The sequence below is a fragment of the Oncorhynchus mykiss genome, chromosome 12 (genome assembly GCF_057628025.1).
Source record: "Oncorhynchus mykiss isolate SJ-2025 chromosome 12, ASM5762802v1, whole genome shotgun sequence".
Lineage (NCBI taxonomy): Eukaryota > Metazoa > Chordata > Actinopteri > Salmoniformes > Salmonidae > Oncorhynchus > Oncorhynchus mykiss.
The window spans coordinates 81,681,594-81,705,157 of NC_143033.1; the positions used below are offsets into that span (position 1 = coordinate 81,681,594).

At 41.4% G+C, this 23,564-nt stretch overlaps 1 protein-coding gene across 1 annotated transcript in view; it reads left to right on the forward strand.

Annotated features, from left to right (window-relative positions):
* Nucleotides 1-23,564, forward strand: part of LOC110538507 (ubiquitin carboxyl-terminal hydrolase 43) — a 90,263-nt gene that overhangs the window by 52,378 nt on the left and 14,321 nt on the right. Inside the window, exons 5-9 of the mRNA XM_036938592.2 lie at nucleotides 930-1,065; nucleotides 1,199-1,343; nucleotides 7,912-8,074; nucleotides 15,136-15,247; nucleotides 21,333-21,436. Coding sequence (XP_036794487.2) covers nucleotides 930-1,065; nucleotides 1,199-1,343; nucleotides 7,912-8,074; nucleotides 15,136-15,247; nucleotides 21,333-21,436 — 660 coding nt within the window. The remainder of the gene's footprint in view (nucleotides 1-929; nucleotides 1,066-1,198; nucleotides 1,344-7,911; nucleotides 8,075-15,135; nucleotides 15,248-21,332; nucleotides 21,437-23,564) is intronic.

The following is a 23,564-nucleotide window of genomic DNA, read 5'->3' on the forward strand; positions in this document are numbered from 1 at the left end:
AATGAGCTAATGATGCACGATTTCACCTGGCGTAGAACATGTGCTCTCTCGTCAGGACACTGTTGTTTAAGAGCTAGCCAACAACACAGCTAACACAATCACTTCGAACTGAAACTGGAAAAACTTCAAACTAGCTGCTCTTCGTTTAGTTTGACCTGTTTTCTATTGATAGTTATTTGTATATATCCAGAGAAATTATGCTAATTCATGATTTAGACTGTCTGAGAAAAGCTGCCTACCTGTCTGTCTCATCCCAACTCCCGACACGTTCATTACTATGGGACAGCTGGAGATCGAATTTGAATATTGAAACAATATTGCAAATGTCGGAGTGACAGACAGCAAGGTTTATTCAAATCTCTGCTGTTGAGGATGAAATGTTAGATGCTTTTCATAGTGGAGTTTATAAATTGCCTGGCTGGGCTGATGAGACAGTGGATTGCGCAGTGGATGGAACAGAGTAAATAGGCATTTTAACATCACTGATTTTGCCGGTGGTAACTTGTGGAATAGACACCTGCTGGAATGAGGTTTTAACCAATCAGCATTCAGGATTAGACCCACCCATTGTATAATACTGTATATCCCCCACTGCTGTGTGTCCTCTGTCCCCATGTGTGATAATGCCTGTGTGCTGGCAGTGGCATCTCTCACTATCTTTATCATGTTAAGTCTTCTCCATGGTGGATTATAGAGCAGGTCATCAACAAGACATCACAAAACTCACTTTAATTGATAATTGTCATTAGTCTGCTGGACAATGTAGATACACAGGTAAAATGGGAGCTGTCTCAGTATGGCCTTGTAAATAACAACATACCAATGACTTAGTCTCTGAAGAGCTAATGAAAATGGTAGCAGTAAAAATGGTAGTGATTTCAATGCAGCGGCTATTCTCTCTCTCTCGCTCTTTCCCCTTCACTCGACAGGTCTTTGTGTGTTACTCTGGTCTTCAGTACGAAGGGCCAGAGATACCTGCGCATCGGGCTGGCTGTGCCTCTCTTTGGTTCGCTGGCCTTTCTTAGAAGGATGTTGGCGGATGAGGGGAAGATCTCCCCAGACCAGGTAGGTGATCTTGTCTCACTCTTCTTGAGTGAGTATCCTCAGATTCACTTTCACTCCATTTTCCAAGTCTCTGATTAAATAAAATGGATACTCTTGCTATCTCTCGCTCTCCCTCTCTCCCTCTCTCTTTCAGGTGATCCTGACAGAGATCTACACCACAGGCTTTCAGCGCTCCTTCTTTGATGAGGAGGATCTGACGTGCATAGCCGAGACTGACATCATCTATGCCTTCCAGGCCCCGCCCCTATACATCAGAGGAGGCTCTGCACTACTCTCAGGTAACTGTAGCAACAACTACATATTCCAGGGACATTCAGATCAATATCACCACTATCATCCAAGATCATCCAATAGAATCTGTCCCTTTTCCACTGTATGAGCAAGCAGGGGTCATTTCAGTCCCATTGTGAAATAAGCCTTTCTCAGTCAAGAGCATATAGAGGTACTGTAATAACAGAATGGGATGTACAACCTCTGTGAAATACCAGGGTATTATGTGAAAGTCGGTCCTTCCTCTGGTGGTGATAATTACATGCTCTTTGTACTGTAGCTTTTACCCAAACTGTGCACAAGCCTTCCAAACATCAGGATGAACAACTGAGGAGAAATGCATTGTTTCTTTTTAAACAAGATAATGAATGACCTTGCTGTGAGAAAACAGACACACACACACATTTGTTTGTGTACTTTGGGTCTGATAGATTCCAGGAGGAACTCACAATGTAGAATAAGAAGTCCTTGGGGAATATGTGTGCTTATAAACACATTTTCAATAAAATTCAGATGCTCAAATCTACTCAAATCACCATTATTTTCCGCAAAGATTTGCTGTCATCGAATGATTTATGTTTGAAATATCTCTCCTCTGTAATTGTACGGATGATGTGAAGGGCAAACAGACATTGTTCCCAGAAGCCAGATTGTGTGGATAGTTTTACCACATTTTTCACCCTGGGTTTTGCAGAGCTGGGTTTGTCCCTGAAAATGATACTTCTTTGCATCACCACCGAGCAAAGTTATTGGAGAAATCTGTCTCTCCTTTATCATCTTTGGTTAGACCACACGTAATCGACTACTCATTTTGATTGGTCTGCACACACACACACACGCACGCACGCACGCACGCACACACACACACACACATACACACACTAACACACACACACACATACACACACTAACACACACACACACACACACACACACATACACACACACACACACACACACTGAATCCTCCTGGGATGTTTTCTCAGACTGGGGTTGATATGGAGAGGCCTCTCTCACCACCTCCCTGCTGAACAGAGCATCCTCTCATTTCATGCACATCCAGTCTGATAACAGAACTCAAACACTGTTACACAATGAATACTGAGTAATCATTTTGTAATCATTATCTATTTGGCCTAAAGCTGACGGGCATGAAATGTGGTACTGTACTGACGGAGGAGGCTTCACCTCAGCTTATACCTCATTGGGTTGTGTAATGTGCCTCTTTAAATCATGATGAGTTGTCACTGCTCATAAACGTTAATGGTCACTGCTGCTAATGGAAGATACATATTGTGTACTTGAAATCAATATGCCTTTATGAATCATGCACCTCACGCACATTAACTATGAATGGGAATGGAGTCGTATCTGTTCTTCCCCAGAACAGTGTCTACACTGATTTAAAAGACTCCTCTACTATACCACTCCTGTACTACTCCCTAGTTTACATACAGCATACTTCACTCACTACTTCTCTCAGTATGAAAAGCATGTGGGACTCTACAGAACTCTTTTCAGCCTCTCTGCTTGGAAGAAATCCTTTCAATAAGCAATTGACAGCGTTGGTCAGGTACAGGGCAGGCAGTGTCTTTGAGTGAAGTGGCCTCTAAAGACTGACCAGACAGCAGCTAATTTCTCCACAGTTTCTGGGTCAGGAGGACTGCCATAATGCCTCTATAGCTGGAAGTTAAAGTTTCTAAAGTGTTCATGTTTGGCTTTGCTCTTGTTACAGAAAACCTGAGCTCGCCTGAATTGTATAGTAACTCCTAGACAGAGATGTTCAACACTAGTGTTGCAGGCTTGTGCTTTGACAAACTGGATATGTCTGAATACCTAGACTGTCTGAATGGAGTGTCTCGAGTACCAATAGAAGCTGTCAAGCTGAGGCATCAACTGAAATGAATTGTAGCGCTTACTGTATAGCTAAAAAAAACGAGAGCCTTGGCACCATGTTACAGTATATTAGTTGGTGAATTCAGAGGGTGACTCACTTTAAGCACATCAGTGACTGGCTGTCACTAATGGCTCTCACTAAATGTCCTAGAATCATGTTCAAAATCATACAAATGTGAAGCAGGGGCTGTCCACTGTTTGACACACAGCCTATCAGTAATGTCACTTCACACCTTGATGAGTGGCCTGTAGAAAAATGGTGGAGTGTGTGTTTGTCTGTGCCTGGCAGCATTTTAATTTGATGGTTGTCAGCGAGGAGAATGAGTAATTGAGTCGCTGTCATCAAGGTTTACATGAACTATCTACAATGTATGGAATATCCCAGTGTGGCACAAAAGATTCATGAGAGATGATGGTGTCTGGGAGTATTTTCCCTCCTGCCTGACCTTTCATAGCATGGTGAAATAGGAAGAGAGGTGTAAGCACTTTCTATGTCAGTTTATGTAAACATTGATTCTGTACCCACAAAGCTCCATTGTCATGGCAATTCTCATAGAAGTATCTTATTTCACATTCAGTGAAGTGCATCATACACACAGATAACATGTTTTTTTTCCCATCAGGTATTCCCCTTCTTCAGGTTGCATTTGGTTGACAGTGTCTTGGTTGTTCATACCAGGCTCATATTAAGGACATTAATAACAGATTGCATGACTTCATCTAATCAATGACTGATCCAAACTCAGTCGACCCTGCAGCCCACCATGATATGGTTTGTCCATTGTGTCTCTAATATAGTATGGTTGTAATACAGTATGCTGCCTGGCTGCCAGGCCATAGAGTTCCCCCTGTCAGGGCATCAGTGGGATTTTCAACATGTGCTTCAATTTACTGTCTAACAAACAGCCTGGGCTTCCAGTTTAGGTGGAACTGATGTGGAACACTTGTTTGAAAAGCCCAATAATTAGTTCAGGCTCCTCAGTGAGGACATTCAGGAGACGAACGCCATGAAGTCATCACTAGGGCTGTTACGGTGACTGTATTACTCAAATTCTCATGACCATTTAGTCATGGTAATTAGGCTTCTCCAAGCTCTGATGCTGCTGATGGTTATTAGTAGCCTACCAAACTTACTAACTATGAAAGGATCGACACAGGAGATAGGAAGCAGGTACAGGGAGTGAAGGTGTAATAACTGACGGACATGAAACAGAACAGGAACAGCGTCTGAACAGGAACACATAACAACAATTAATGCAGACACAGGGAACACCACCGAGGAACAGACAGATATACAGGGGCAATCAACCACGTGAAGTCCAGGTGAGTCCAATGAGCTCTGCTGCGTGTAATGATGGTGACAGGTGCGTGTAAAGACGGGTAGCCTGGCACCAGGGAGGGGGAGCGGGTGTAAACGTGACAAGCTACCTAGTACTCAGCACTATATTGTCCCTCTAATCACTCTGACATCAATGCAAATGTAATCGAAAATCTAATCAAACACTTCATGAGAGGCAATGAGCTCATGTTGCGCAACATATCTTTAGACTATGCAATTGCGTGCTAAAACAGAGTGATGGCCTCTATTAAAAAGAGGAGGATCCCATCAGCTTTATGTAGGCTAGGCCTACTATATTTATTTCTCAACTTTCCTAATATTAAGCACATTTCTTCTCTTTACAACAGGAGTATAGCCTACCTGACTGGCATGAAAATTAACTACGGGAAAAGTGTCCTCCATTCGTTATTTAAGTGCATAGATGACGTGCATTTTTTCCCCTGTCCCTGTTTCGAGACCGGTTTATGATAATGGTCCATTCTAAATCAAAACAAATTTCACATATATTATTTAGTATATGTAAAGACAAAATTAAGTCAAGAACAGTCTGATGCGTGACAATATTAGCCTATCACTTGTGAATGATATATTATCACTTGTGAATGATGCCCTAACTAACATGGTACAAGCACACCAAGACAGTCGTGAAGAGGGCACGACAAAACCTATTCCCCCTCAGGAGACTGAAAAGATTTGGCATGGGTCCTCAGATCCTCAAAAGGTTCTACAGCTACACCATCGAGAGCATCCTGACGGGTTGTGTCACTGCCTGGTATGGCAACTGCTCGCCGCTAATAACATTTGATTTGATTAAATGTGTACAGCCTGCGCAAATGCCTTTCATGTGACTTCTTTCAAATCATCATTAGTGGCATCATGCAGCCTTGTATTAAAAATACAAACAATGTTCTATACGTTTTGATCACAACTACAGTTGCTTAAATAACTCTAAATTTAGCATATAGGAAGACCTGCTTCTTTGTTAACCACTCAACACAGAATAGCCGGATGAATAGCAGGATTTCCCTCAGAAATCCTTTAGAGAAAATATATTTTCGATTTTATTCATACTATAAAAAAATGCCACAAAATTCTAAGCGAATCTTGTCTGCAAAATGAACTAGTGTAGCCCACAGCCATATGGCATAGCCAGATCAGGACCTAACATAAGGACAAAGAGTATGTTATTCTGTTCTTCTGAACTTTTCTTCATATCCTGTTTCTTTAGACCTGTCTAAAATACATAATGGATTTATTGTGATGGTGTAGGCTATGGATTTATTAGACTTTTTAAAATATAGATGTTCCAAATGATGTCTGCATCAGTGGCTTTCTGTGCTATGTGTGGAAGTGCTGAATGTGTTTATGTTAATTATTGGTCAATTTCCATGAGACCGGCAGTTATTTGCTCGACAATCACCGGCTGACAAAATTTCATGACCGCCACAGCCCTAGTAATCACTGACGTCTCAGTCTCGGTATGTGGTCAGTTTGGTGTCTGTCTTCGCTATAGGGCTTCATGGCTTTCTTGAAACCAGTCAATACCTGACCCTTCTAATCCAGTCATTGAAGTGGTTCTCTTTGGGGGCAGAGGTGTTTAATTACTGGCTTTCACAGTGTTCAGGCTGGCTCATCCTGTCCTTCACATCTGTCAGGGAATTTAAAATTAAAGTGTTTCTCAGACGTAACCCTAGACTACAGGAGAGTGAATACACAACTCTTCCATGATCTTATAGAGAGTCATATCACTCATCACAGGAGACTACAATCAACAGGCATATTAAATTACATTTGTATGTGCGTGCGTGCGTGTGTGTACAAGTTGAAGTTTCTGTGTAGCTACAGGAATCTGCCGTGGGCTATTTTGACACTATCCATCTGTCATTCTGAAAAGCTGACATCAACCTAAAGGTAGGAAACTGGTTTTAATTTAAAGACCAGTGAAAAGACCTTGGGGGAGAAACAATGCATTTCTGATGCAAAAACACAAGGAAATACACTTTTATTTAATGACCAATGAGAGACCTCCTCCCAGCATCAATCACGTGGGGACAGTCTATGAGGTTTTACGGCTGAATTCTAGAACATTTCACCAGTCATTAAAGAAGGGATACTTTACATAAATCATCCTCAAAGCGATCAGAGGTCAACAACTTATGTAAATTGCAGAGCATGATTGAAGAGAGTTTGATCAGCTGTTTCATTAGTTGAACATGAATAAATGAAGGGCAGTAATACTCTTCCTCATTATGTTCACTCTCAGGTCAGGGCTCTATCATATCATATCAGAGCTGTTTACATGAAGGGTCTGATTGATATTGAATAGGTCTTTGTTTCCATGCATTCCTTCACTCTCCTATATCCTGGTATTAGATCTGTGGTGTGGCTGGATTGAATGATGGGATATTCTCACACTCAGGATCTTTGCGGCTTTGGTGCCTTCAAGCGTGACATTCACCGTTGGCGATGATTAATTGTGAGCTGGATGGGTGTAAACAGTGGTGTTTAATACAACGCTGTGGTTTTGGGAGAACACTGTCTCTGGGCCAATCAATAGCTGCTCGTTTCTGTCTACAGTCCTATTTACCATGTGATTTATCACCAAGTATTTTTGGGAGCCAGTGCCGCCTGATGGGTTGGCATTGTCTGTAGGTTGGTAATCTCGTTCCCAGACATTCCCGCACAAATGTGCGTAGAGTCTGGTGGACCAGTGCGTCAAACTTGGCCAAAACATAGAGCTGGGAAAAACTCCTGGCACATAGGCATTGGCTTAATCTACCTAATCTACCTACCAATCATCTTCCACAACACCTTCCCCCTAACCCTCCCCCATACGCTAGTACACCATAAACACAGAGCACCACAAGCACACCACACCACAAGCACATGTGATTCACTAAAATGAAACAATGACAAATACTTTGCCATAGAATCACTCGCATTCTATGGTCACTCCCACTAAAGTCAACTTTGAGTGGTTGATATCCCAGGCTTATATGCGCTGTGCGCAATAGCCTGGGGATGAGGTTAGTAAGTTGGTAACACAGCATCTGCTAATGTCACGTCTGTGAGTGCTGTAATTTCATCAGGCTTTTTCTCGGTCACACTCCACAGTGTGAGGGAAGAGAAGTTAGCTGGTGAGAAGTGCTGGCACCCACCAGGAGTGAAAAGCTGCATCAGATAAGACCATCCTGCTGGGAGAGTCTGCAGCGCCCGCTCCATCTGTTCTCCCTTCTGGTTCACTCCTCCCCAAATAAAATGTAACGCCAAGTCTTATATTTAACTTTCCTTCACCCCCCCCCCCCCCTCTTGTCTCCTCCCTCTGTCCTCCTCTCCTGCAGGGTACCACCACAGCCTGCCGTCCTCACCGTACTCCTCCGGGCCCGAAGGTCAAAGGTTACCTCCATCCGGAACTTTGTCATCAGAGTTCCTGAACCATGGTGTGCCGGTGAAGATCCTGTTGCTGGTGTGCAACGCCGCCTGGAATGCCCAGCAGGCTGTCAGGTTAGGTGACTGTTTCAAACACACTCTGGGGTCTAAGGGGCGGTTGGTGTTGTTCACCTCTTCATACCGTCACTCATTGAAAGAGAAAGTTACAGTTACAACATAAGGTCATGAGTAATTTCTAAATATAGACTTTTCATTCGACTTTGGGCCAGCAGGAAAAGACCTCACGACTTTAATGTCGATGGGGAAATATGCAGCACAGAAAGGCCTCTACTATCTCATGTGACGGTTGAAAGAGCCACAGTCAATGAGTCACAGCCTCTGAGAGTTTCTTGTCAATCTAATTGAGAGGCGAGTCTCCAACTGAATGGTTGTGAAGTTTGACATCTGACACGGTGGTGTAATCCATCAGACATCCAGCCCGACAGCAGTGGAGGGATCAATACTCGCTCAGGAGACCTCACAGTGTCGGCCATGAGAAATCCAATCCCATCCAGAAGGCTTAGTGTCTCTCAGCATTCTCCCATGCTTCAACATCGCTGATTAACCATCCCACTGGGCACACACTGGTGTCAGATGTGAAACTTCATAACCAGTCAACGTTGTTTCAACGTAATTTGTCAACATATTGTGATGTGGAATCAACTTGGAAAATATATTGAATTTGAAAAAACAAATCAACCAGTACTGTTTTCATCTCATTTCAACCAGAGTTGTAAACATAAAAACGTGTTTAAAACTTCAATTTAAAGGAAAGGTTCACCCATTTTGAATGTTATATTGTTTTTGTGCATCCCTGAGTGATGTTCTATCAATTCCCTGGGTCCTTTCATGTTTTCATGTGTATCTGAGTTATTGGCGTTCAAGCAGGCAGACATCCCTCTGGTATGACGTAGCACTGTGGTCACTCTCACTACGCTGGAATAGGACTTTTAGATGGTGAAAACGTCTATCATACATGTTAGATTTCAATACTGGCCAATGTCATAACACGGGAGGATGTCTTCTCTTAAATGAGCCACTGGTTATATTTTTGCAATATTCCTACCTCGAGACATTTAACAGAGGGTCTAGCCCATTTTTCCTATTTGTCTGCCTCTTTAATTCAGGGTGCATTACATGGTGCCGTTGCCAGATATATGAAAGAAAGGAGATAGGAATCCAATGAATGAAGGAACGTGTTACTACGCCCCACCCTGTCGACCATTCGCGTTCACGTTGTCATGCTGTGTCACACGGTTGCTAAGATAATCGTTACGCAAACCCTTCTCAGAGTCAGTGTATACGTCGAGAAAAGTGCCTATTTTCTCTAAAGTACGTAATATTACAATTCCAAAGCTATACGATATTACAGGTAGCAAGTTTAATTATCTCACATCTCGGAAAATATTTGAAATGTTGTACTTCTTGACGAAATTAATGCTAGTGTTGGTTTTTGAGCTAGCGCCCAATAGACTCCCATTCACTCCTTGAAGGAGAGCGGTCCTTGTCCCAGAATCGCCCAGAATGCACCGGCCTGTACCGTAGACATAGCATGGGCAACGTTTCCCATCTCCTCAAAAGTGTATGTGCCGTTGAGAATGTTAATGTTCGGAAAATGTTCCTAATTTTTTGTACACTTGGGTGGTTGAAATTATGTTGACTTTCATGTTTGATTAGACATATTTTATTTGACCTTGTTTCAATGTCGATAGTAAAATGGTATGTTTGAATCAAAGTCATTGTTTCAACGTCATGTTATCCACCTAAATAAAGAGGTATATTGAAATAAAATGTGAAGCCACAATCCAACAATTTGTGCCGAAACATTGACTCTTACTTGTATATGTGGGCTGATTTAGTCATATTCTTCAACATAGAATTTTAGTTGAGATGGAGACGTGAATCCAACATTTTAATAACAAACATTTTTTAAATCCTTCATATACAAGACAATATCCAAAGGTAAAAGTGTTTTATTATCATCATGAATTTGGAATCCTATTCACAGGGCTAATGGTAACAACTTCTAAACTTCCAAAAAATCCAATCAACCATGGATGAATGATAGTATACCTAGCTACACGTTGAAGTGATGGTGTTCTTTGTTGGGCAAATCAGATGTTAATGTAGCCGACATAAACCCAAACTCACTCTGAATTTACTTTCACATACAGCTTGGGTATGAAAAGATAGAGTTACTTTCAACTATTCTATGTTATTTAGGTAGTCTACACAAAGGAGTATGAAAGCTGATCAATGTCTAAATGTGTTGACATGACAGCTCAGCTGAAACAAACACAGCTTGTTTCCCAAGCTTAGCAGGGTACATAGAGGTAGGCATCTGGATGGTGGACTTGATCTTACTGATATTGAAACAATATAAAATAAAATGTCTAATCAAATCTAAAATTCAACATAATTTCAATATAGGAAGAAAAAAACTAGAAGTTTCAACGCAATTTCAACGTATACATAGTTCTGATGATTATGTTGAAATTAGATTGATGTAAGCACCTGTTAAGTCAAGTTAAGTCAATGTATTTAAGTTAAAGTCTAATTTCAATGTTTACCGCTGGTTGAAATGAGATGAAAACAGTACTGGTTGATTACTTTTTTTAAATCAATGTATATTAATGTTTATTCCATGTCACAACACGTTGAAAAATTACCTTGAAACAATGTTGATTCAACCAGTGTGTGCCCAAGTGGGCTCAGACGTGTCTCTGTCTCATCAGGTGAAGGGTGAAGATATTTGTGTGCCTAGAAAATGACATGTGAATTGCACTCTTTGTCTTGCTCTTATTGTCCTACAGGGAATAGGTTTGCAGGTACATTCCTCTAACCAGCACAGTGTGAAATTTCCATTTCAGTGTGAAATTTCCATTACATTGCTTTGTTTAACCGTTAACTCCAAGACCTTCTTGTTGAATCGAATTAGTATGATAAAAAATTTGTTTAAACTAGAGATGTCAGTCATTTTGCATTGGATGCGTCTCAATCCACTGCATCCGCTGGTGTCGCATGGTGCATGGTGTCGCACTTCCGCATCTGCAGTGAAAGGTAACAGGTCTTCTCACAAAATCGTCTGTAGAGTCCGAACAAAGCATGAGACTTTCACGAACACGATGGTGTTGTCCGTTTTGCTCTACGACCCCTACACGTGTCTTGGAAGTCATCTGAAGTCAGTACAGCCGATTTGCCAACTTCTGTCTGTAGCGTCCGAGCAATTTGGTGGTCTACACACTAATATGACCCCTCTTTCGAAAGCTGAGACTCTCACGTACGTGTCAGTTGCTCACAGCAAGAGTCGTCTGAAGGTCTCCCGGTACCAGTTCAAAACTATTATGGGATTACAGTATATATGGAGACTGTTTAGTGCCAAAAATAAGGGGTTAAATACCTATCAAAGATGTAGGACAGACATTTCTGAACAAACTTCCTTTGGAAGTTTTTGGGGCACTTTCTGTTGTTCCAAGTAGTGAATCTGTTATTCAAAGCGTTTGTATGGGTTAATAGCAGTAAGGCCAAATAAAATTCTAAATCAAATAGCTAAATTAACCTTGGTATGACCTTCTTAAAATAATTCCATATATAACTTAGAAAAAGAGCTAAGAGCTTGCTGTCTAATCCATATCATCTCTAGACACGGCATGCTTTAGATGTGAGTTCCTCGCTGAGAATGTTCAAAGCCAGATTGCTAGTTGTAGTCTGAAACCCAGTCCTGTTTGTAGCAGGCCACTTCACCCATATTGATTTAATGTATTTTGCATTTGCTTAGATGTTTCTTTCCTAGTGATCCCATCATTATGCACAGTGTGGGACAGGACAAACAAATCATAATGTGACCCATATTGATGCTGAGTCTTATTTCCATGCAGACAAACTGCCTGTTGAGGAGAGAGATGCGATGCGCATCAGTGGGAATTCTGACACATTTCATAGTCTCCATTGGATGATCTTATCAAGTGTCAGATGTTTTTTGGATCAAATAACTTTCTCATTTGTTTTGGTCTGACAGATGAAAATAAATCTGACTCTGCCATAAGCGTGAAATTATTATTAAGAGATATGAGCTCTGCATTATTTTTGCAATTTATTCCAAAGACTGCACAGCTAGAAAATGTGGTTCCTTGGAAGTTGTGGGTTAGTGAACGTATGTTTTTGGTTTCACAATGGTTGTGGGAACAAAGCCATACGTTTTGTGACTGGTAAAAAGGAATGTTTTTTCAATGTTATGAGAACAGAAGGGAACATTTCGCCTGCTCTGGGAACGTTTATTTTTAGGTTAATGTTTTACTCTGGTTCCTTGAAAGTTTTCCTGAGAGCTTTTATTAATGCTCTGAGAACAGAAATTCTATGTTATTTTGAGGTTTTTGAATAACTTCCTTTCAAACTTTAGAAATACTCCTCAGTTTCATCAGCTGTTCTCAGACAATCCCACAGGTGAAGAAGCTGGATGTGGAGGTCCTGGTCTGGCGTGGTTACACGTGGTCTGCGGTTGTGAGGCTGGTTGGACATACTGTCAAATTCTCTAAAACGATGTTGGAGGTGGCTTATGGTAGAGAAATTAACATTCAACTCTCTGGCAACAACTCTGGTGGACATTCTTGCAGTCAGCATGCCAATTTCACACTCCCTCAAAGCTTGAGACATCTGTGGCATTGTGTTGTGTGACACAATTGCGCATTTTAGAGTGGCCTTTAATTGTCCCCAGCACAAGGTGCAGCTGTGTAATGGTCATGCTGTTTAATCAGCTTCTTGATATGTCACACCTGTCAGGTGAATGGATTATTTTAGAAAAGGAGAAATGTTCACTAACAGAGATGTTAACAAATGTGTTCACAAAATTTGAGAGAAATAAGATTTTTGTTCATATGCAAAAATTCTGGAATCTTTTATTTCAGCTCATGAAACATGGGACCAACACTTTACATGTTGCGTTTATATTTTTGTTCAGTATATAATCTTATTTTCTCTTCCCATGGAATTAGTCCACTGTGCCACCAGGATTGAGCTAACATGCCATGTTTTTTTACGCATACAAAATAAAATCTGTTAAATTTAGTCTATTCAAACATACCCCATTTCATATGAAACAAGCACTCATTATGATCAGGCCAATTAGTGGGCGCGAGGATAGAGTTTTGTTAATGCTGAGAACAGAATGTATATGTTTTTAAATAACGTTCTTAGAAAGTTCTCTGAACGTTACTAAAGTCTTCTTGTGGTTTTTATGGAAAGTTTTCGTAACCCTCCCTCTGAAAAATGAGAACATGACTTTAAATAGAACCATGTTGAAACCTGTAGGAAACGTTATGCTAAAGTACTGAAATTCCCACAGAAGAACATTGTTTCTTAACATTCTTGGAACAATTAGAGAACATGACTTTAGATAGAACCATGGTGAAACGTTATGCTGAAGTACTTTGTTTTTTAACGTTCACTGAACTATTTGAGAATATTCCCAATGTCAAACCAGTTGGACAATGTTCCTACAGTAGAACATGACCAAAATTGAAATTATACGTTAACATGTTTGAACTTTTAGGAAACTTTCTGTTTAAGTAATGAAATACCAAGAAATACCAAGAAAATAAGAATGTTCCAAAGCCAAGCAACAACAACTACCCCAGCTATGCTCCATTCTGCTGCCTTGGTTATGACATTGGCAGGCTTGGCCATGCGCTAGTCCTCACAGCTGCCTTTGTTCTAGATGGATGATCCCACACAAAACTATCAGAGCGATCATCTGACGATCAACACTCACATCTTAAATTCATCAGTCTAAGTGATGCCCACCAGCAGCCCAGTGGGCAATCTGTTCCTTGCTGTCTTCTCTGTGTACACTAAGACAAATAAAGCACAACGGTGCTTCAGAGACAACTAACAAGACTGTTGTAGTAGCTCAAGACTTTACAAGGCTACTGCTAAAACGATGCCTCGGAGGCACCATAGACTGTGTGGGGATCATTGTGGGATGAACATGGACGTGTCTGTAAGACAATTTAACATACTTCCAATCTTGCATCATTCTCAGGTGAAGAGAGAGGGGTAGTACTGTGTACCAGGGCCTGCCATAGAGAGAGGGCTTGACAAGACTATGGGCCGATGATCTGAACAGCATAACAAGTCCTGGAAATAAAGGAACAAACACCTCAAAGCACAGAAAATGAAGGCTTTTTGTTGTGTTGTCTCTCTTTATTCCCTGGTTGTTTCAGCTGTTGCTCATAGTGACCATGGAATGTGGGTCTGCAATTACACAACAATCCGTGGAAAGTACAGTATGTTGAATGGAGGACAATGACATTAAAAGTCCTTGAGTTAATGAGACAACCCTTCATGAAACTATGATGGGTATTGAATTAAAACAGAATCAATATTTTACTTTAAGGCTCAGATGAGAAATACATTTTGATAGGGTTTGTGCACTTTCACATAGATCTAATCAAGCTACATTTTGTAGTGAAGGCCAGAGAAATATTTATGAAATATTCACAAAATATTCAGCTTTGGGTCGTGTTACCTGCCAGATTGACGTACACTGAGGAAAACATTTCATCTTAATTTGATAGATCATTGAGATGCACCTTGATTAACCCTGTGACGAATCCTCACCGTGGTGTTATCTCTCAATTATGTGTGCAAGCCTCAGCCTCTCCCAGTTAAAGATGAGGAGTTTATGACAGAGACATGGCCTCAATCTGAGGTGCCGTAAAATGAAGGCATCATGTGATCCTTCAGCTCTGATGCAGGGCCATGCCTGTAATGTTGTTATAATGTATAATTATCTATGTGTGTCTCATATAGATACACTGTAATGAGAGCTCTGGTATAATGGTGATTATATAGGTGGAGCGTCATCCGTGACGATAGGTGAAGGGGGCCTGAAGACTAGTAAGAAACCAGCAACCTAAGCAGGGCTAGTGTGGTTCTGCCTATACTCTACTCTACTCCTTCTCTCACTGTATATTGATTAAACAGTCATTTGGGTCAATGAAATGTTAGTTGACCACAAACATGCTCATCGTTGAAATTACGTTTTTTGATCATTTCACTTCACGTATCCCATTGATAACTGTCTAAGATCCTATCTCTTCTGACTGAATGGTCATCATGTGTTCCCATCTGCTCCTCAGGTTTGGACCTCCGTTCCTGATGAGGGAGGACCGCTCCACCTCCTGGGACCAGCTGCAGCAGAGCATCCTCAGCAAGCTCTACTACCTGATGATCAACGGAGCACAGGCCCAGGTACAACACTGGAAGACCATAGCTGACACACAGCTAATGGCTCAGCGACTCTCCAACGCTAACCTTTAACCCTGGGCTAGTGTGTTTTCTGCCTGTCATATCTCTCTATGTCTGGTCTTCTAGTGCAGTATGCGCTACCTCTTGAGTATAAAAAAACACCTAACCAAAACTACATTACGGTAGGTGCATATACAGTCAGGTTCGAAATCATTAACCCCCTTGATAAAGAGATCAAAAATGACTATATAAAATAAATCATTCAAATCCTGAGCTATATAATATATGCTACATTTAAAAAAAATAGTATTTTATACTAATACAATTGCTCTTAAAAATATATATTTTGTCTAACAAGTAATACATTTTTTCTTAAAAGGTTAGGCGTCAAAATGATTGACACCCCTGTTTTCAATACCTTTCAATTCCTCACCTTGCGAGGATAACGGCACTGAGCCTTTTATGAGTTGGAGAACACATTGGGAGGGATCTTACACCATTTCTCCATACATAATTCATTTGGATCCTTAATAACCTTTGTCTGCGCTTATGGACTGCCCTCTTGAATTCAAACCACAGGTTTTCAATGGGTTTCAAGTCAGGAGACTGAGATGGCCATTACAAAATATACAATTTGTGGCCAATTATTTTCTTTGTGGATTCTGATGTGTGCTTGGGGTTATTGTCTTGCTGGAAGATCCAAACCAAGTGGCTTGTTTGCACTGTCTCCACCTTTGTTGGGGCAACCGCAGAACATTGGACAAACATGTAATGATACAAATGCAAACATAACAGTCTGCTTAGATGCACCCAGCTGTGTGACCTCTGATTGCGGTTCAGCGCAGTATAGCATGATGTTAATCATGTCGCTAAACAGCTTTCCAGTTAGTGTCTGACTCTGTCAGGCGGTTGCATGGCCACCAGACTGCCTGCATGTTTGTCTGTCGGTTTGCTAAAGACTCCTGATGTTTTAGAGAGAAAATAAATGATAGGTTAGCATTTTGTGAAGAGAGGAGAGACAGAGATGCCATGAAGGAAGAGTGAGAGTGTTAAACTCTCAGTAATTCTCTGTATTGGATTTATCCTGTCCTTTTTTAAACCTCCAGTTGGCTATTTAATTAAAGTCTAGCTTACAAAATCAGTGTAAGGAGCCGACCTCAGCCAAGAGAGAGACACTCCAAATAGATGTTTTGCCAAAAAAATACAATTCTCTAGAGCATGGACAGATACGCATCAACCTGCATTTATGGCAGCAATCACTTACTTTCAAAAGTGGATTTTCTACCCTCATCTAATTTTAGACCACAGCAATGGAGTCCAATAGCAGCAGTGGCAGTAAGCCAGTCAGTCTGCCTCATTGGATCCTGATGTTGCCTCTCCGTTGCCTGACATCTCAGTCAGCATGGAGCTGCTCACTCGAGCAGACAGGGTGACATGCTACGTATGCTACGCTAACCATTCAGATGACATGGTGCTGTTGACTGTGTATAATTAGAGGATAACAGCACCCCTCCTTGAGCAGGCTGTGGCTCAGACTCACAGCTGTAATTCATGACACTACATGATGTCCTCACAGTGACACACTCTGTGAGGATGGGGAACTGATGAGATTTAATTGAAGATTCAATACGGGAGATGAGGAGATTTGTAAATGTGGAATGGAGAATGGATATTTGTCACACAGAGACAGACCATGTTACAGACAGATGATGTTATGGTAATACGTGAGGGATTAAGCAGAAATCCGTCAGTGCTTAGATTGTAATGGGAAAGCATTAGAACATTATTCTCATGTGTAAATAGTGTTGCTATCGACCAAATCATAATGTTCTCTTAACACAAGCAGTAATTAACCCAGGTAGATTTAAGACTGAAAGTTACTGAAAGCAATGATTTTCTCTTGGAGTGCGTGTGCTACTATAACGACTCTTGTGTTTAATTCAATATTGTTTGGTCTCCTCTTGCCTCATGCAGTGTTCTGGCTGAGACAGGTAGAAGCTCAGAGATGTATTGTTGCGTGGTGTTGTGTTTTAGCTGTGTTTTTCTTCCTATCTACCCAGCAGTCATTCTGACAGGGTGTGACATTACTCAGAGCCAGACCAAACCTAGGTGCTTATTTGTTCATGTTCCCTCTCACTTACTCATACCTTCTCACACACCTGTCACACACGCACATACACACACACCTGAGCTGAGCCTCTTTCTGCTTCACACACACACACCAGAGCTTTTCACACATTCTTAGACTGTAGCCTGCAGTGGGTGGGATGCACACACACACACACACACGGGTATATACTGTATCTGTGTGTGGCATGGGTGGTCTTTGCATGTAGAAACAAGTCTATCATGCTAAGCAGAATACAGGGCTTAAACAAAGTGGCTAAGTACTAGATGAGAGGAAAACTCATTTCAGGTCCACTTTTGTCATCTTTCGTTTCAAGCTTTTTGACAGGTAATTCACTTTGAAGACTTTGGGAAGGTTGAGGTATTCTCAGTGAAGGCATTCACAAAAAACATCTCATGGAAAGCTGCCAGAGGGTAATGTGATAAACACTAGGACCTCAAATATGTAGCTGCTTTACACATGCATTTATAGAGGACAGTGTGACCCAATGGGAAATCCATTCTTCTCCCATTTTAAACCATTCTGGCATTTCAGTTGGAGCAGTCATAAGAGCACTTCATGTGTTCTGTGTTCGCTATCTCAGGTTGAGCACAAATATAGAAAAACCCTCTTCAAGACTCTCTAGGGTATTTAGACAAACTGCAGGCCTCGCAGATTCCTTTATGAGGTCTGGTTATTCCCCCGGCGTCCTAGATTTTAGATCTAGTATCTTTATTCTAGGTTACCCCATGACAGGTCAGTGTTGAGCTGTATGCCCACACGGCATCCTAATGTACAGTCCCATAGCAGCTTTCGACATATAATTCCTCATTAGTATTGTCATTCTGTATTCCTTTGCAAAGATTAGTCTTTTTTCAGCGTTTTTGTTCATAATATAATGTCAATCCAAATGCATCAAGAGGAGTAGTGGATCCCCCTTTTGGCAATCCATTTAAGGACACCCATTTTCCCGTTCCCTTAAGTTTAATTAGTCATATGTACAGGATACACCTGGTGTACAGCGTCCAATGAAATGCTTACTTGACGGTTCCTTCTCGACAATACAACAACAATAAGAAATAATAAAAGATAACAATAAGAACAAAACGTAATTGGCTCAGGAAAATAGAATAAACATTTTAGCATAAGTATAATATAGGAAAGCACAATTTATAGTCCAATATTTACACATGTATCAGAGAAAGGGGCGATTAGGGGGGAAGTGTTGAAGTTGTGCAGTATTAGCAATAGTAAATGAGAGTCTGATAGCAGCAATTGGGATGTGTGTGTGTGTGTGTGTAAAGTGTGTGTGTGTGTGTGTGTGTGTGTGTGTGTGTGTGTGTGTGTGTGTGTGTGTGTGTGTGTGTGTGTGTGTGTGTGTGTGTGAGGTTAAGCGGGCGAGTGTTAAGAAGCGCTGTTTGACGGGTCATGTTTCGGAGGACGGATGACTCGACCTTCGCCTCCCGAGCCCGTTGGGGAGTTTCAGTGAAGAGACAAGATGGAAATTGGGGAGAAAAAGGGGTAAAAAATAGAAACTCTTGGTGTCAGACCTTATGATTTGATACCGTCTGACGGACGGTAAGGGAGTGAACAGCTCATGTCTGGGGTGTGTGGGATCCTTGACGATGCTGCTGGACTTCCTCAGGCACCTTTTCAAGTACATGTCCCGTATGGGTGGGAACACGGCCCTGCAGACCACCAGCAACAGTGCAATATCTGAAAATGTGGGACAGTTAAACAGGTGGCATGAGTTTGTAAACCTTCTGACCACCCCTGAAAGTCAGAATAACCATGTTCCACATCATCATGGTGATGTGCCAAGTGACACTTTGCTTCTTTAAAACTTGACTGCTGACATGCAAAATATTCTGGGACTGTATTAACAGTGGACTAATGAAAATAATAACAAAATATTGTTTTTAAGTGATTTTCTTTCTTTTAAGTGTTAAACAAACCCTGAGAGGGCTGTTAGACAGACGGGAGCTGCCCCCATCAGGATGACTGGAGAAACAGCAACCATCCCATTATTATCCTGCTATAATAATGGAAAGGTTTAGTCAATCTCATATGATTTATGCCTAATGGATTTCAAAGCCATGCTATTATGTTATTAACTGATACATTTATTTGTGTTTGTTTCTGACAAGGAAAGTCAACATTTTCACACTCGCAGCAACAGCCGTCGTAGAAATAGGAAATACCTTGAACATCTTTGCAATATTTACAGTATTTTCAGGACTGTAGTGTTTCAATCCTTTCAGGACGAGTCGGTTCAGTGTTCTCCTACTTACATAATGCCTTCACCACCTATTTTTGGTTCTCTCCTCTTCACAAGAATCAGTGTTGTTGTTTATCCTGGAATCTGGCCAGCAACTCACAGGAATTCATTTGAAGGAGAGGAAATCAATTTCATTTTCTGCAAAGCACTCCAGAACATCCAATCCCAGCAGGTCTCTGAGCAATATAAACACATTTTTTCTTCTCTTCTCATCTCGATTTTTCAGATGCAATCAAAGCAGGCATAAAGAGGGTGATTATCTTTGGGATTATTGGGTTTGGGTCACATCGAAATTAACCTGTGAAACTTTGGAACTAGACAAAATATATATTTTTTGATTGATTGTGTTCCTGGTAGTACCTCCCAAACTAGAACAGTTCTCAGTAAACAGTCTCTTCTGTATATCTCGCAGAGATGAGGAGAAAACTAACACAAATCTTAATGATGATTAATTTGGAAAGACCCACCCTTTCCTAGCATCCTCCAAGTTTGGTGCAGGGCCCCAAGCTTATCAAAAAGATTCAGAGGCTTTGACCAGGAAAAATGTGGTTTGGAACTATTAACTCTCCAATGTATTGATTTGAATGCTTGGCTGCTCATCTTCTCTCTGGTGGCAGTATTTCAAATCAAATGTTATTTGTCACATGTGCCGAATACAACAGGTGTAATGCTTATTTACAAGACCTTAACCAACAATGCAGTTTTAAGAAAAATAGGTGTTATGTAAAAAATAGAGCAGCAGTAAAATAACAGTAGCGAGGCTTTATACAGGGGGTACCGGTACAGAGTCAATGTGGAGGCTATATACAGGGGGTACCGGTACAGAGTCAATGTGGAGGCTATATACAGGGGGTACCGGTACAGAGTCAATGTGGAGGCTATATACAGGGGGTACCGGTACAGAGTCAATGTGGAGGCTTTATACAGGGGGTACCGGTACAGAGTCAATGTGGAGGCTATATACAGGGGGTACCGGTACAGAGTCAATGTGGAGGCTATATACAGGGGGTACCGGTACAGAGTCAATGTGGAGGCTTTATACAGGGGGTACCGGTACAGAGTCAATGTGGAGGCTATATACAGGGGGTACCGGTACAGAGTCAATGTGGAGGCTATATACAGGGGGTACCGGTACAGAGTCAATGTGGAGGCTAAATACAGGGGGTACCGGTACAGAGTCAATGTGGAGGCTATATTCAAATGCTCTCCATCCAACCTCACTGAGCTCGAGCTGTTTTGCAAGGAGGAATGGGAAAAAAATTCAGTCTCTCGATGTGCAAAACTGATAGAGACATACCCCAAGCGACTTACAGCTGTAATCGCAGCAAAAGGTGGCGCTACAAAGTATTAACTTAAGGGGGCTGAATAATTTTGCACGCCCAATATTTCAGTTTTTGATTTGTTAAAAAAGTTTGAAATATCCAATAAATGTCGTTCCACTTCATGATTGTGTCCCACTTGTTGTTGATTCTTCACAAAAAAATACAGTTTTATATCTTAATGTTTGAAGCCTGAAATGTGGCAAAAGGTCGCAAAGTTCAAGGGGGCCGAATACTTTCGCAAGGCACTGTATGCATGTCCACCAAGACCATTGGGATCCCTGATTATACTGTACACTCATAGTTGTACATTACTCTAGTCCCTGCTCCTAACTCCAGTGGCAATGCCAATATTGATTAATTCAAAAAATGTTCGTCTTGCAGAATGCCAGAGTGCTGTTTAAGATCCGTGTGGTGGAAGGATCAGCGTCCTACAGCTACCTCTCCCCCCAGGATGGACGGCCGCTCTACCACCCAGCAGTGAACAGGTGAGACAGACAGCCTCTGCAGGCCACATACTGTAGCTAGCTAAGAGTCTGCCTGTCAGACAGGTAGTGAGATGAGAAGGTAAGGCCGCGAACAGGCGCTTCATCAAGCTAAAGTGAAGCAGTAGAGGTGTTCAAGCAAGTCTTCCAAGCATTTCAAGAGTAATGTGTCAAAACCACAGTTTCTTCCCTCTATATTTTGTATTGGTAGTTCTTTACTGAGAGGCAGCCCATACGGTGTAGTGGATTAGGTAATGCCCTTTTCTTACCGCAGTGAAATATGCAGCCATTTTGTAAGGTTCTTTTTCAGGAGAGGGTGTCTAATGGTTTACGAACTGTGGAAACGAATTGCCATTTTAAAGGGCACTTTATCAAGGCAGAATTCCTCCAGTTGCTTAGAAATGTCCATTCATCCATTTGAATGGTTGCTGGGGGGCGTGGTGCTTTTGAAGTGCATGTGTGCACAGTATTCCGAACACTTCTATTTGATGATGTTGCTACAAGACCCATTCATGTATTGATATTTCAGTAATACTACTAAATTGCTGCACGAGTGTCCCTCAAAGGTTTATGTGATTTTTTTTTAACCTTTAACAACACCATCAGTAAAAACATTTAGCATTTCAATCAATAGCTTTCCCTTACTTTGGAAAATAAAGTGATAGGAAGGAAAATTCTTCTTCCAGCATATAGGTTGTCTGCTATCCGACTGTGCTCCTTTGACCAGCATAGATGCAATTTTCGGTTGATATTTTGTCCATAGCCAGCCTTCATCACGGGCAGGGCTGTGTAGAGTCATAATAGAGGCTGTGATGGTAGTAAATGAAAGCATCTATAGCCTGTGGAGAGATACATGTACTGTCTCTACAGATCTGAAATCTCCAGGGTTCATACTGAGAGGCACCCCATAGCCATGAAGATCACTGTGTAATGAAATTCTGTTTGAAGTGTTCGCTTGAAGAGTTCAACTGGCTTTGTAGTTTACCTGAGGGACCCCCAGAGCACAAGATTCCTACAAACAGTCATAGACATTGTGATAGTGAACTTACTACTCTACTCTCTGCCAAGAAAACTGTAGACAATCTTGCCAAATGCTCTGAGAGATATTTCTGAATTCAAATACTGTTTAATTGAGTCGTTTTGAGACTGGATGGATCTCTCGAGGCCATTATAAAAGCACAACTGTCATAGAAGACTTGAGTCAAGAAAACATGCTTCATTGTAGTAGAGACTGAAAACTAAATTGTTTCTCTGTCCCCATTCCACCTCTTCTACTGCTCATGAATAACTAGCATTAAGGAAAATCCCCAATTAATCTGTCACAAATTGTTTAAAATCCCACCTATCATTTAAATCCTATTTATAACTGACCCAATTAGTGGAGCTGGGTTTCTGGTGGGGCTCTATCACACCAAGAATAGCCTCATTCATTGCTTCAGCTGTTAGGGTTTGGTAAGGCACATAAAACTCGACTTTTACATTAAATCAATCTGATTCATAACATGCTTTAGGAAAGGAAAGGGAAAGGACCCCAACATGATGACATCCAATGCTGTCAGGGTTTCAAGGGGCCTACAGTAACGTTAACACAGACTCTGAATGAAAAGCTAATGTTTAACTACTTTCTTGACCTGCCGAAGATCCAACTCGGATCAAAACGTCGTCTTTATTGTGCGTCTTATCAAATCACCATGGGAGCATACCAGAGTTGCGGGCATTCCTTTTTTCTTCAACTACTTTCTTTCCATCGATTGTGCTTTAAACATATGTTGTTGTGTGAATAGTTGGTGGATATTCTGTTTATTCAGCCTCTGAAAACGCACTTCTGAAAGCACTATCTACAAATCCATGATCTGCTCCTTTTTTTGAATCCCAGTGTGGTGGATGTTTAATTGTACGGTCCTGCTGACACCTAGTGGGTGTACAGAGTCTATAAACACATGCTGCTGCACAAAGGCCCTCTCTGAAAAGGTCTCGATGCCGCATTTCCAATGGGGATTTACTCCAGTGTTTTACCCAGAAGGCTCAGACTTTTCTGTTTCCATCTATGTGGGCTGGCACCTATGTCTCACGAGGCCATGGCTCTGCTCTGACTTGGAGCCATGGCAAAGCCCTGGGTACTTTTCAGCTG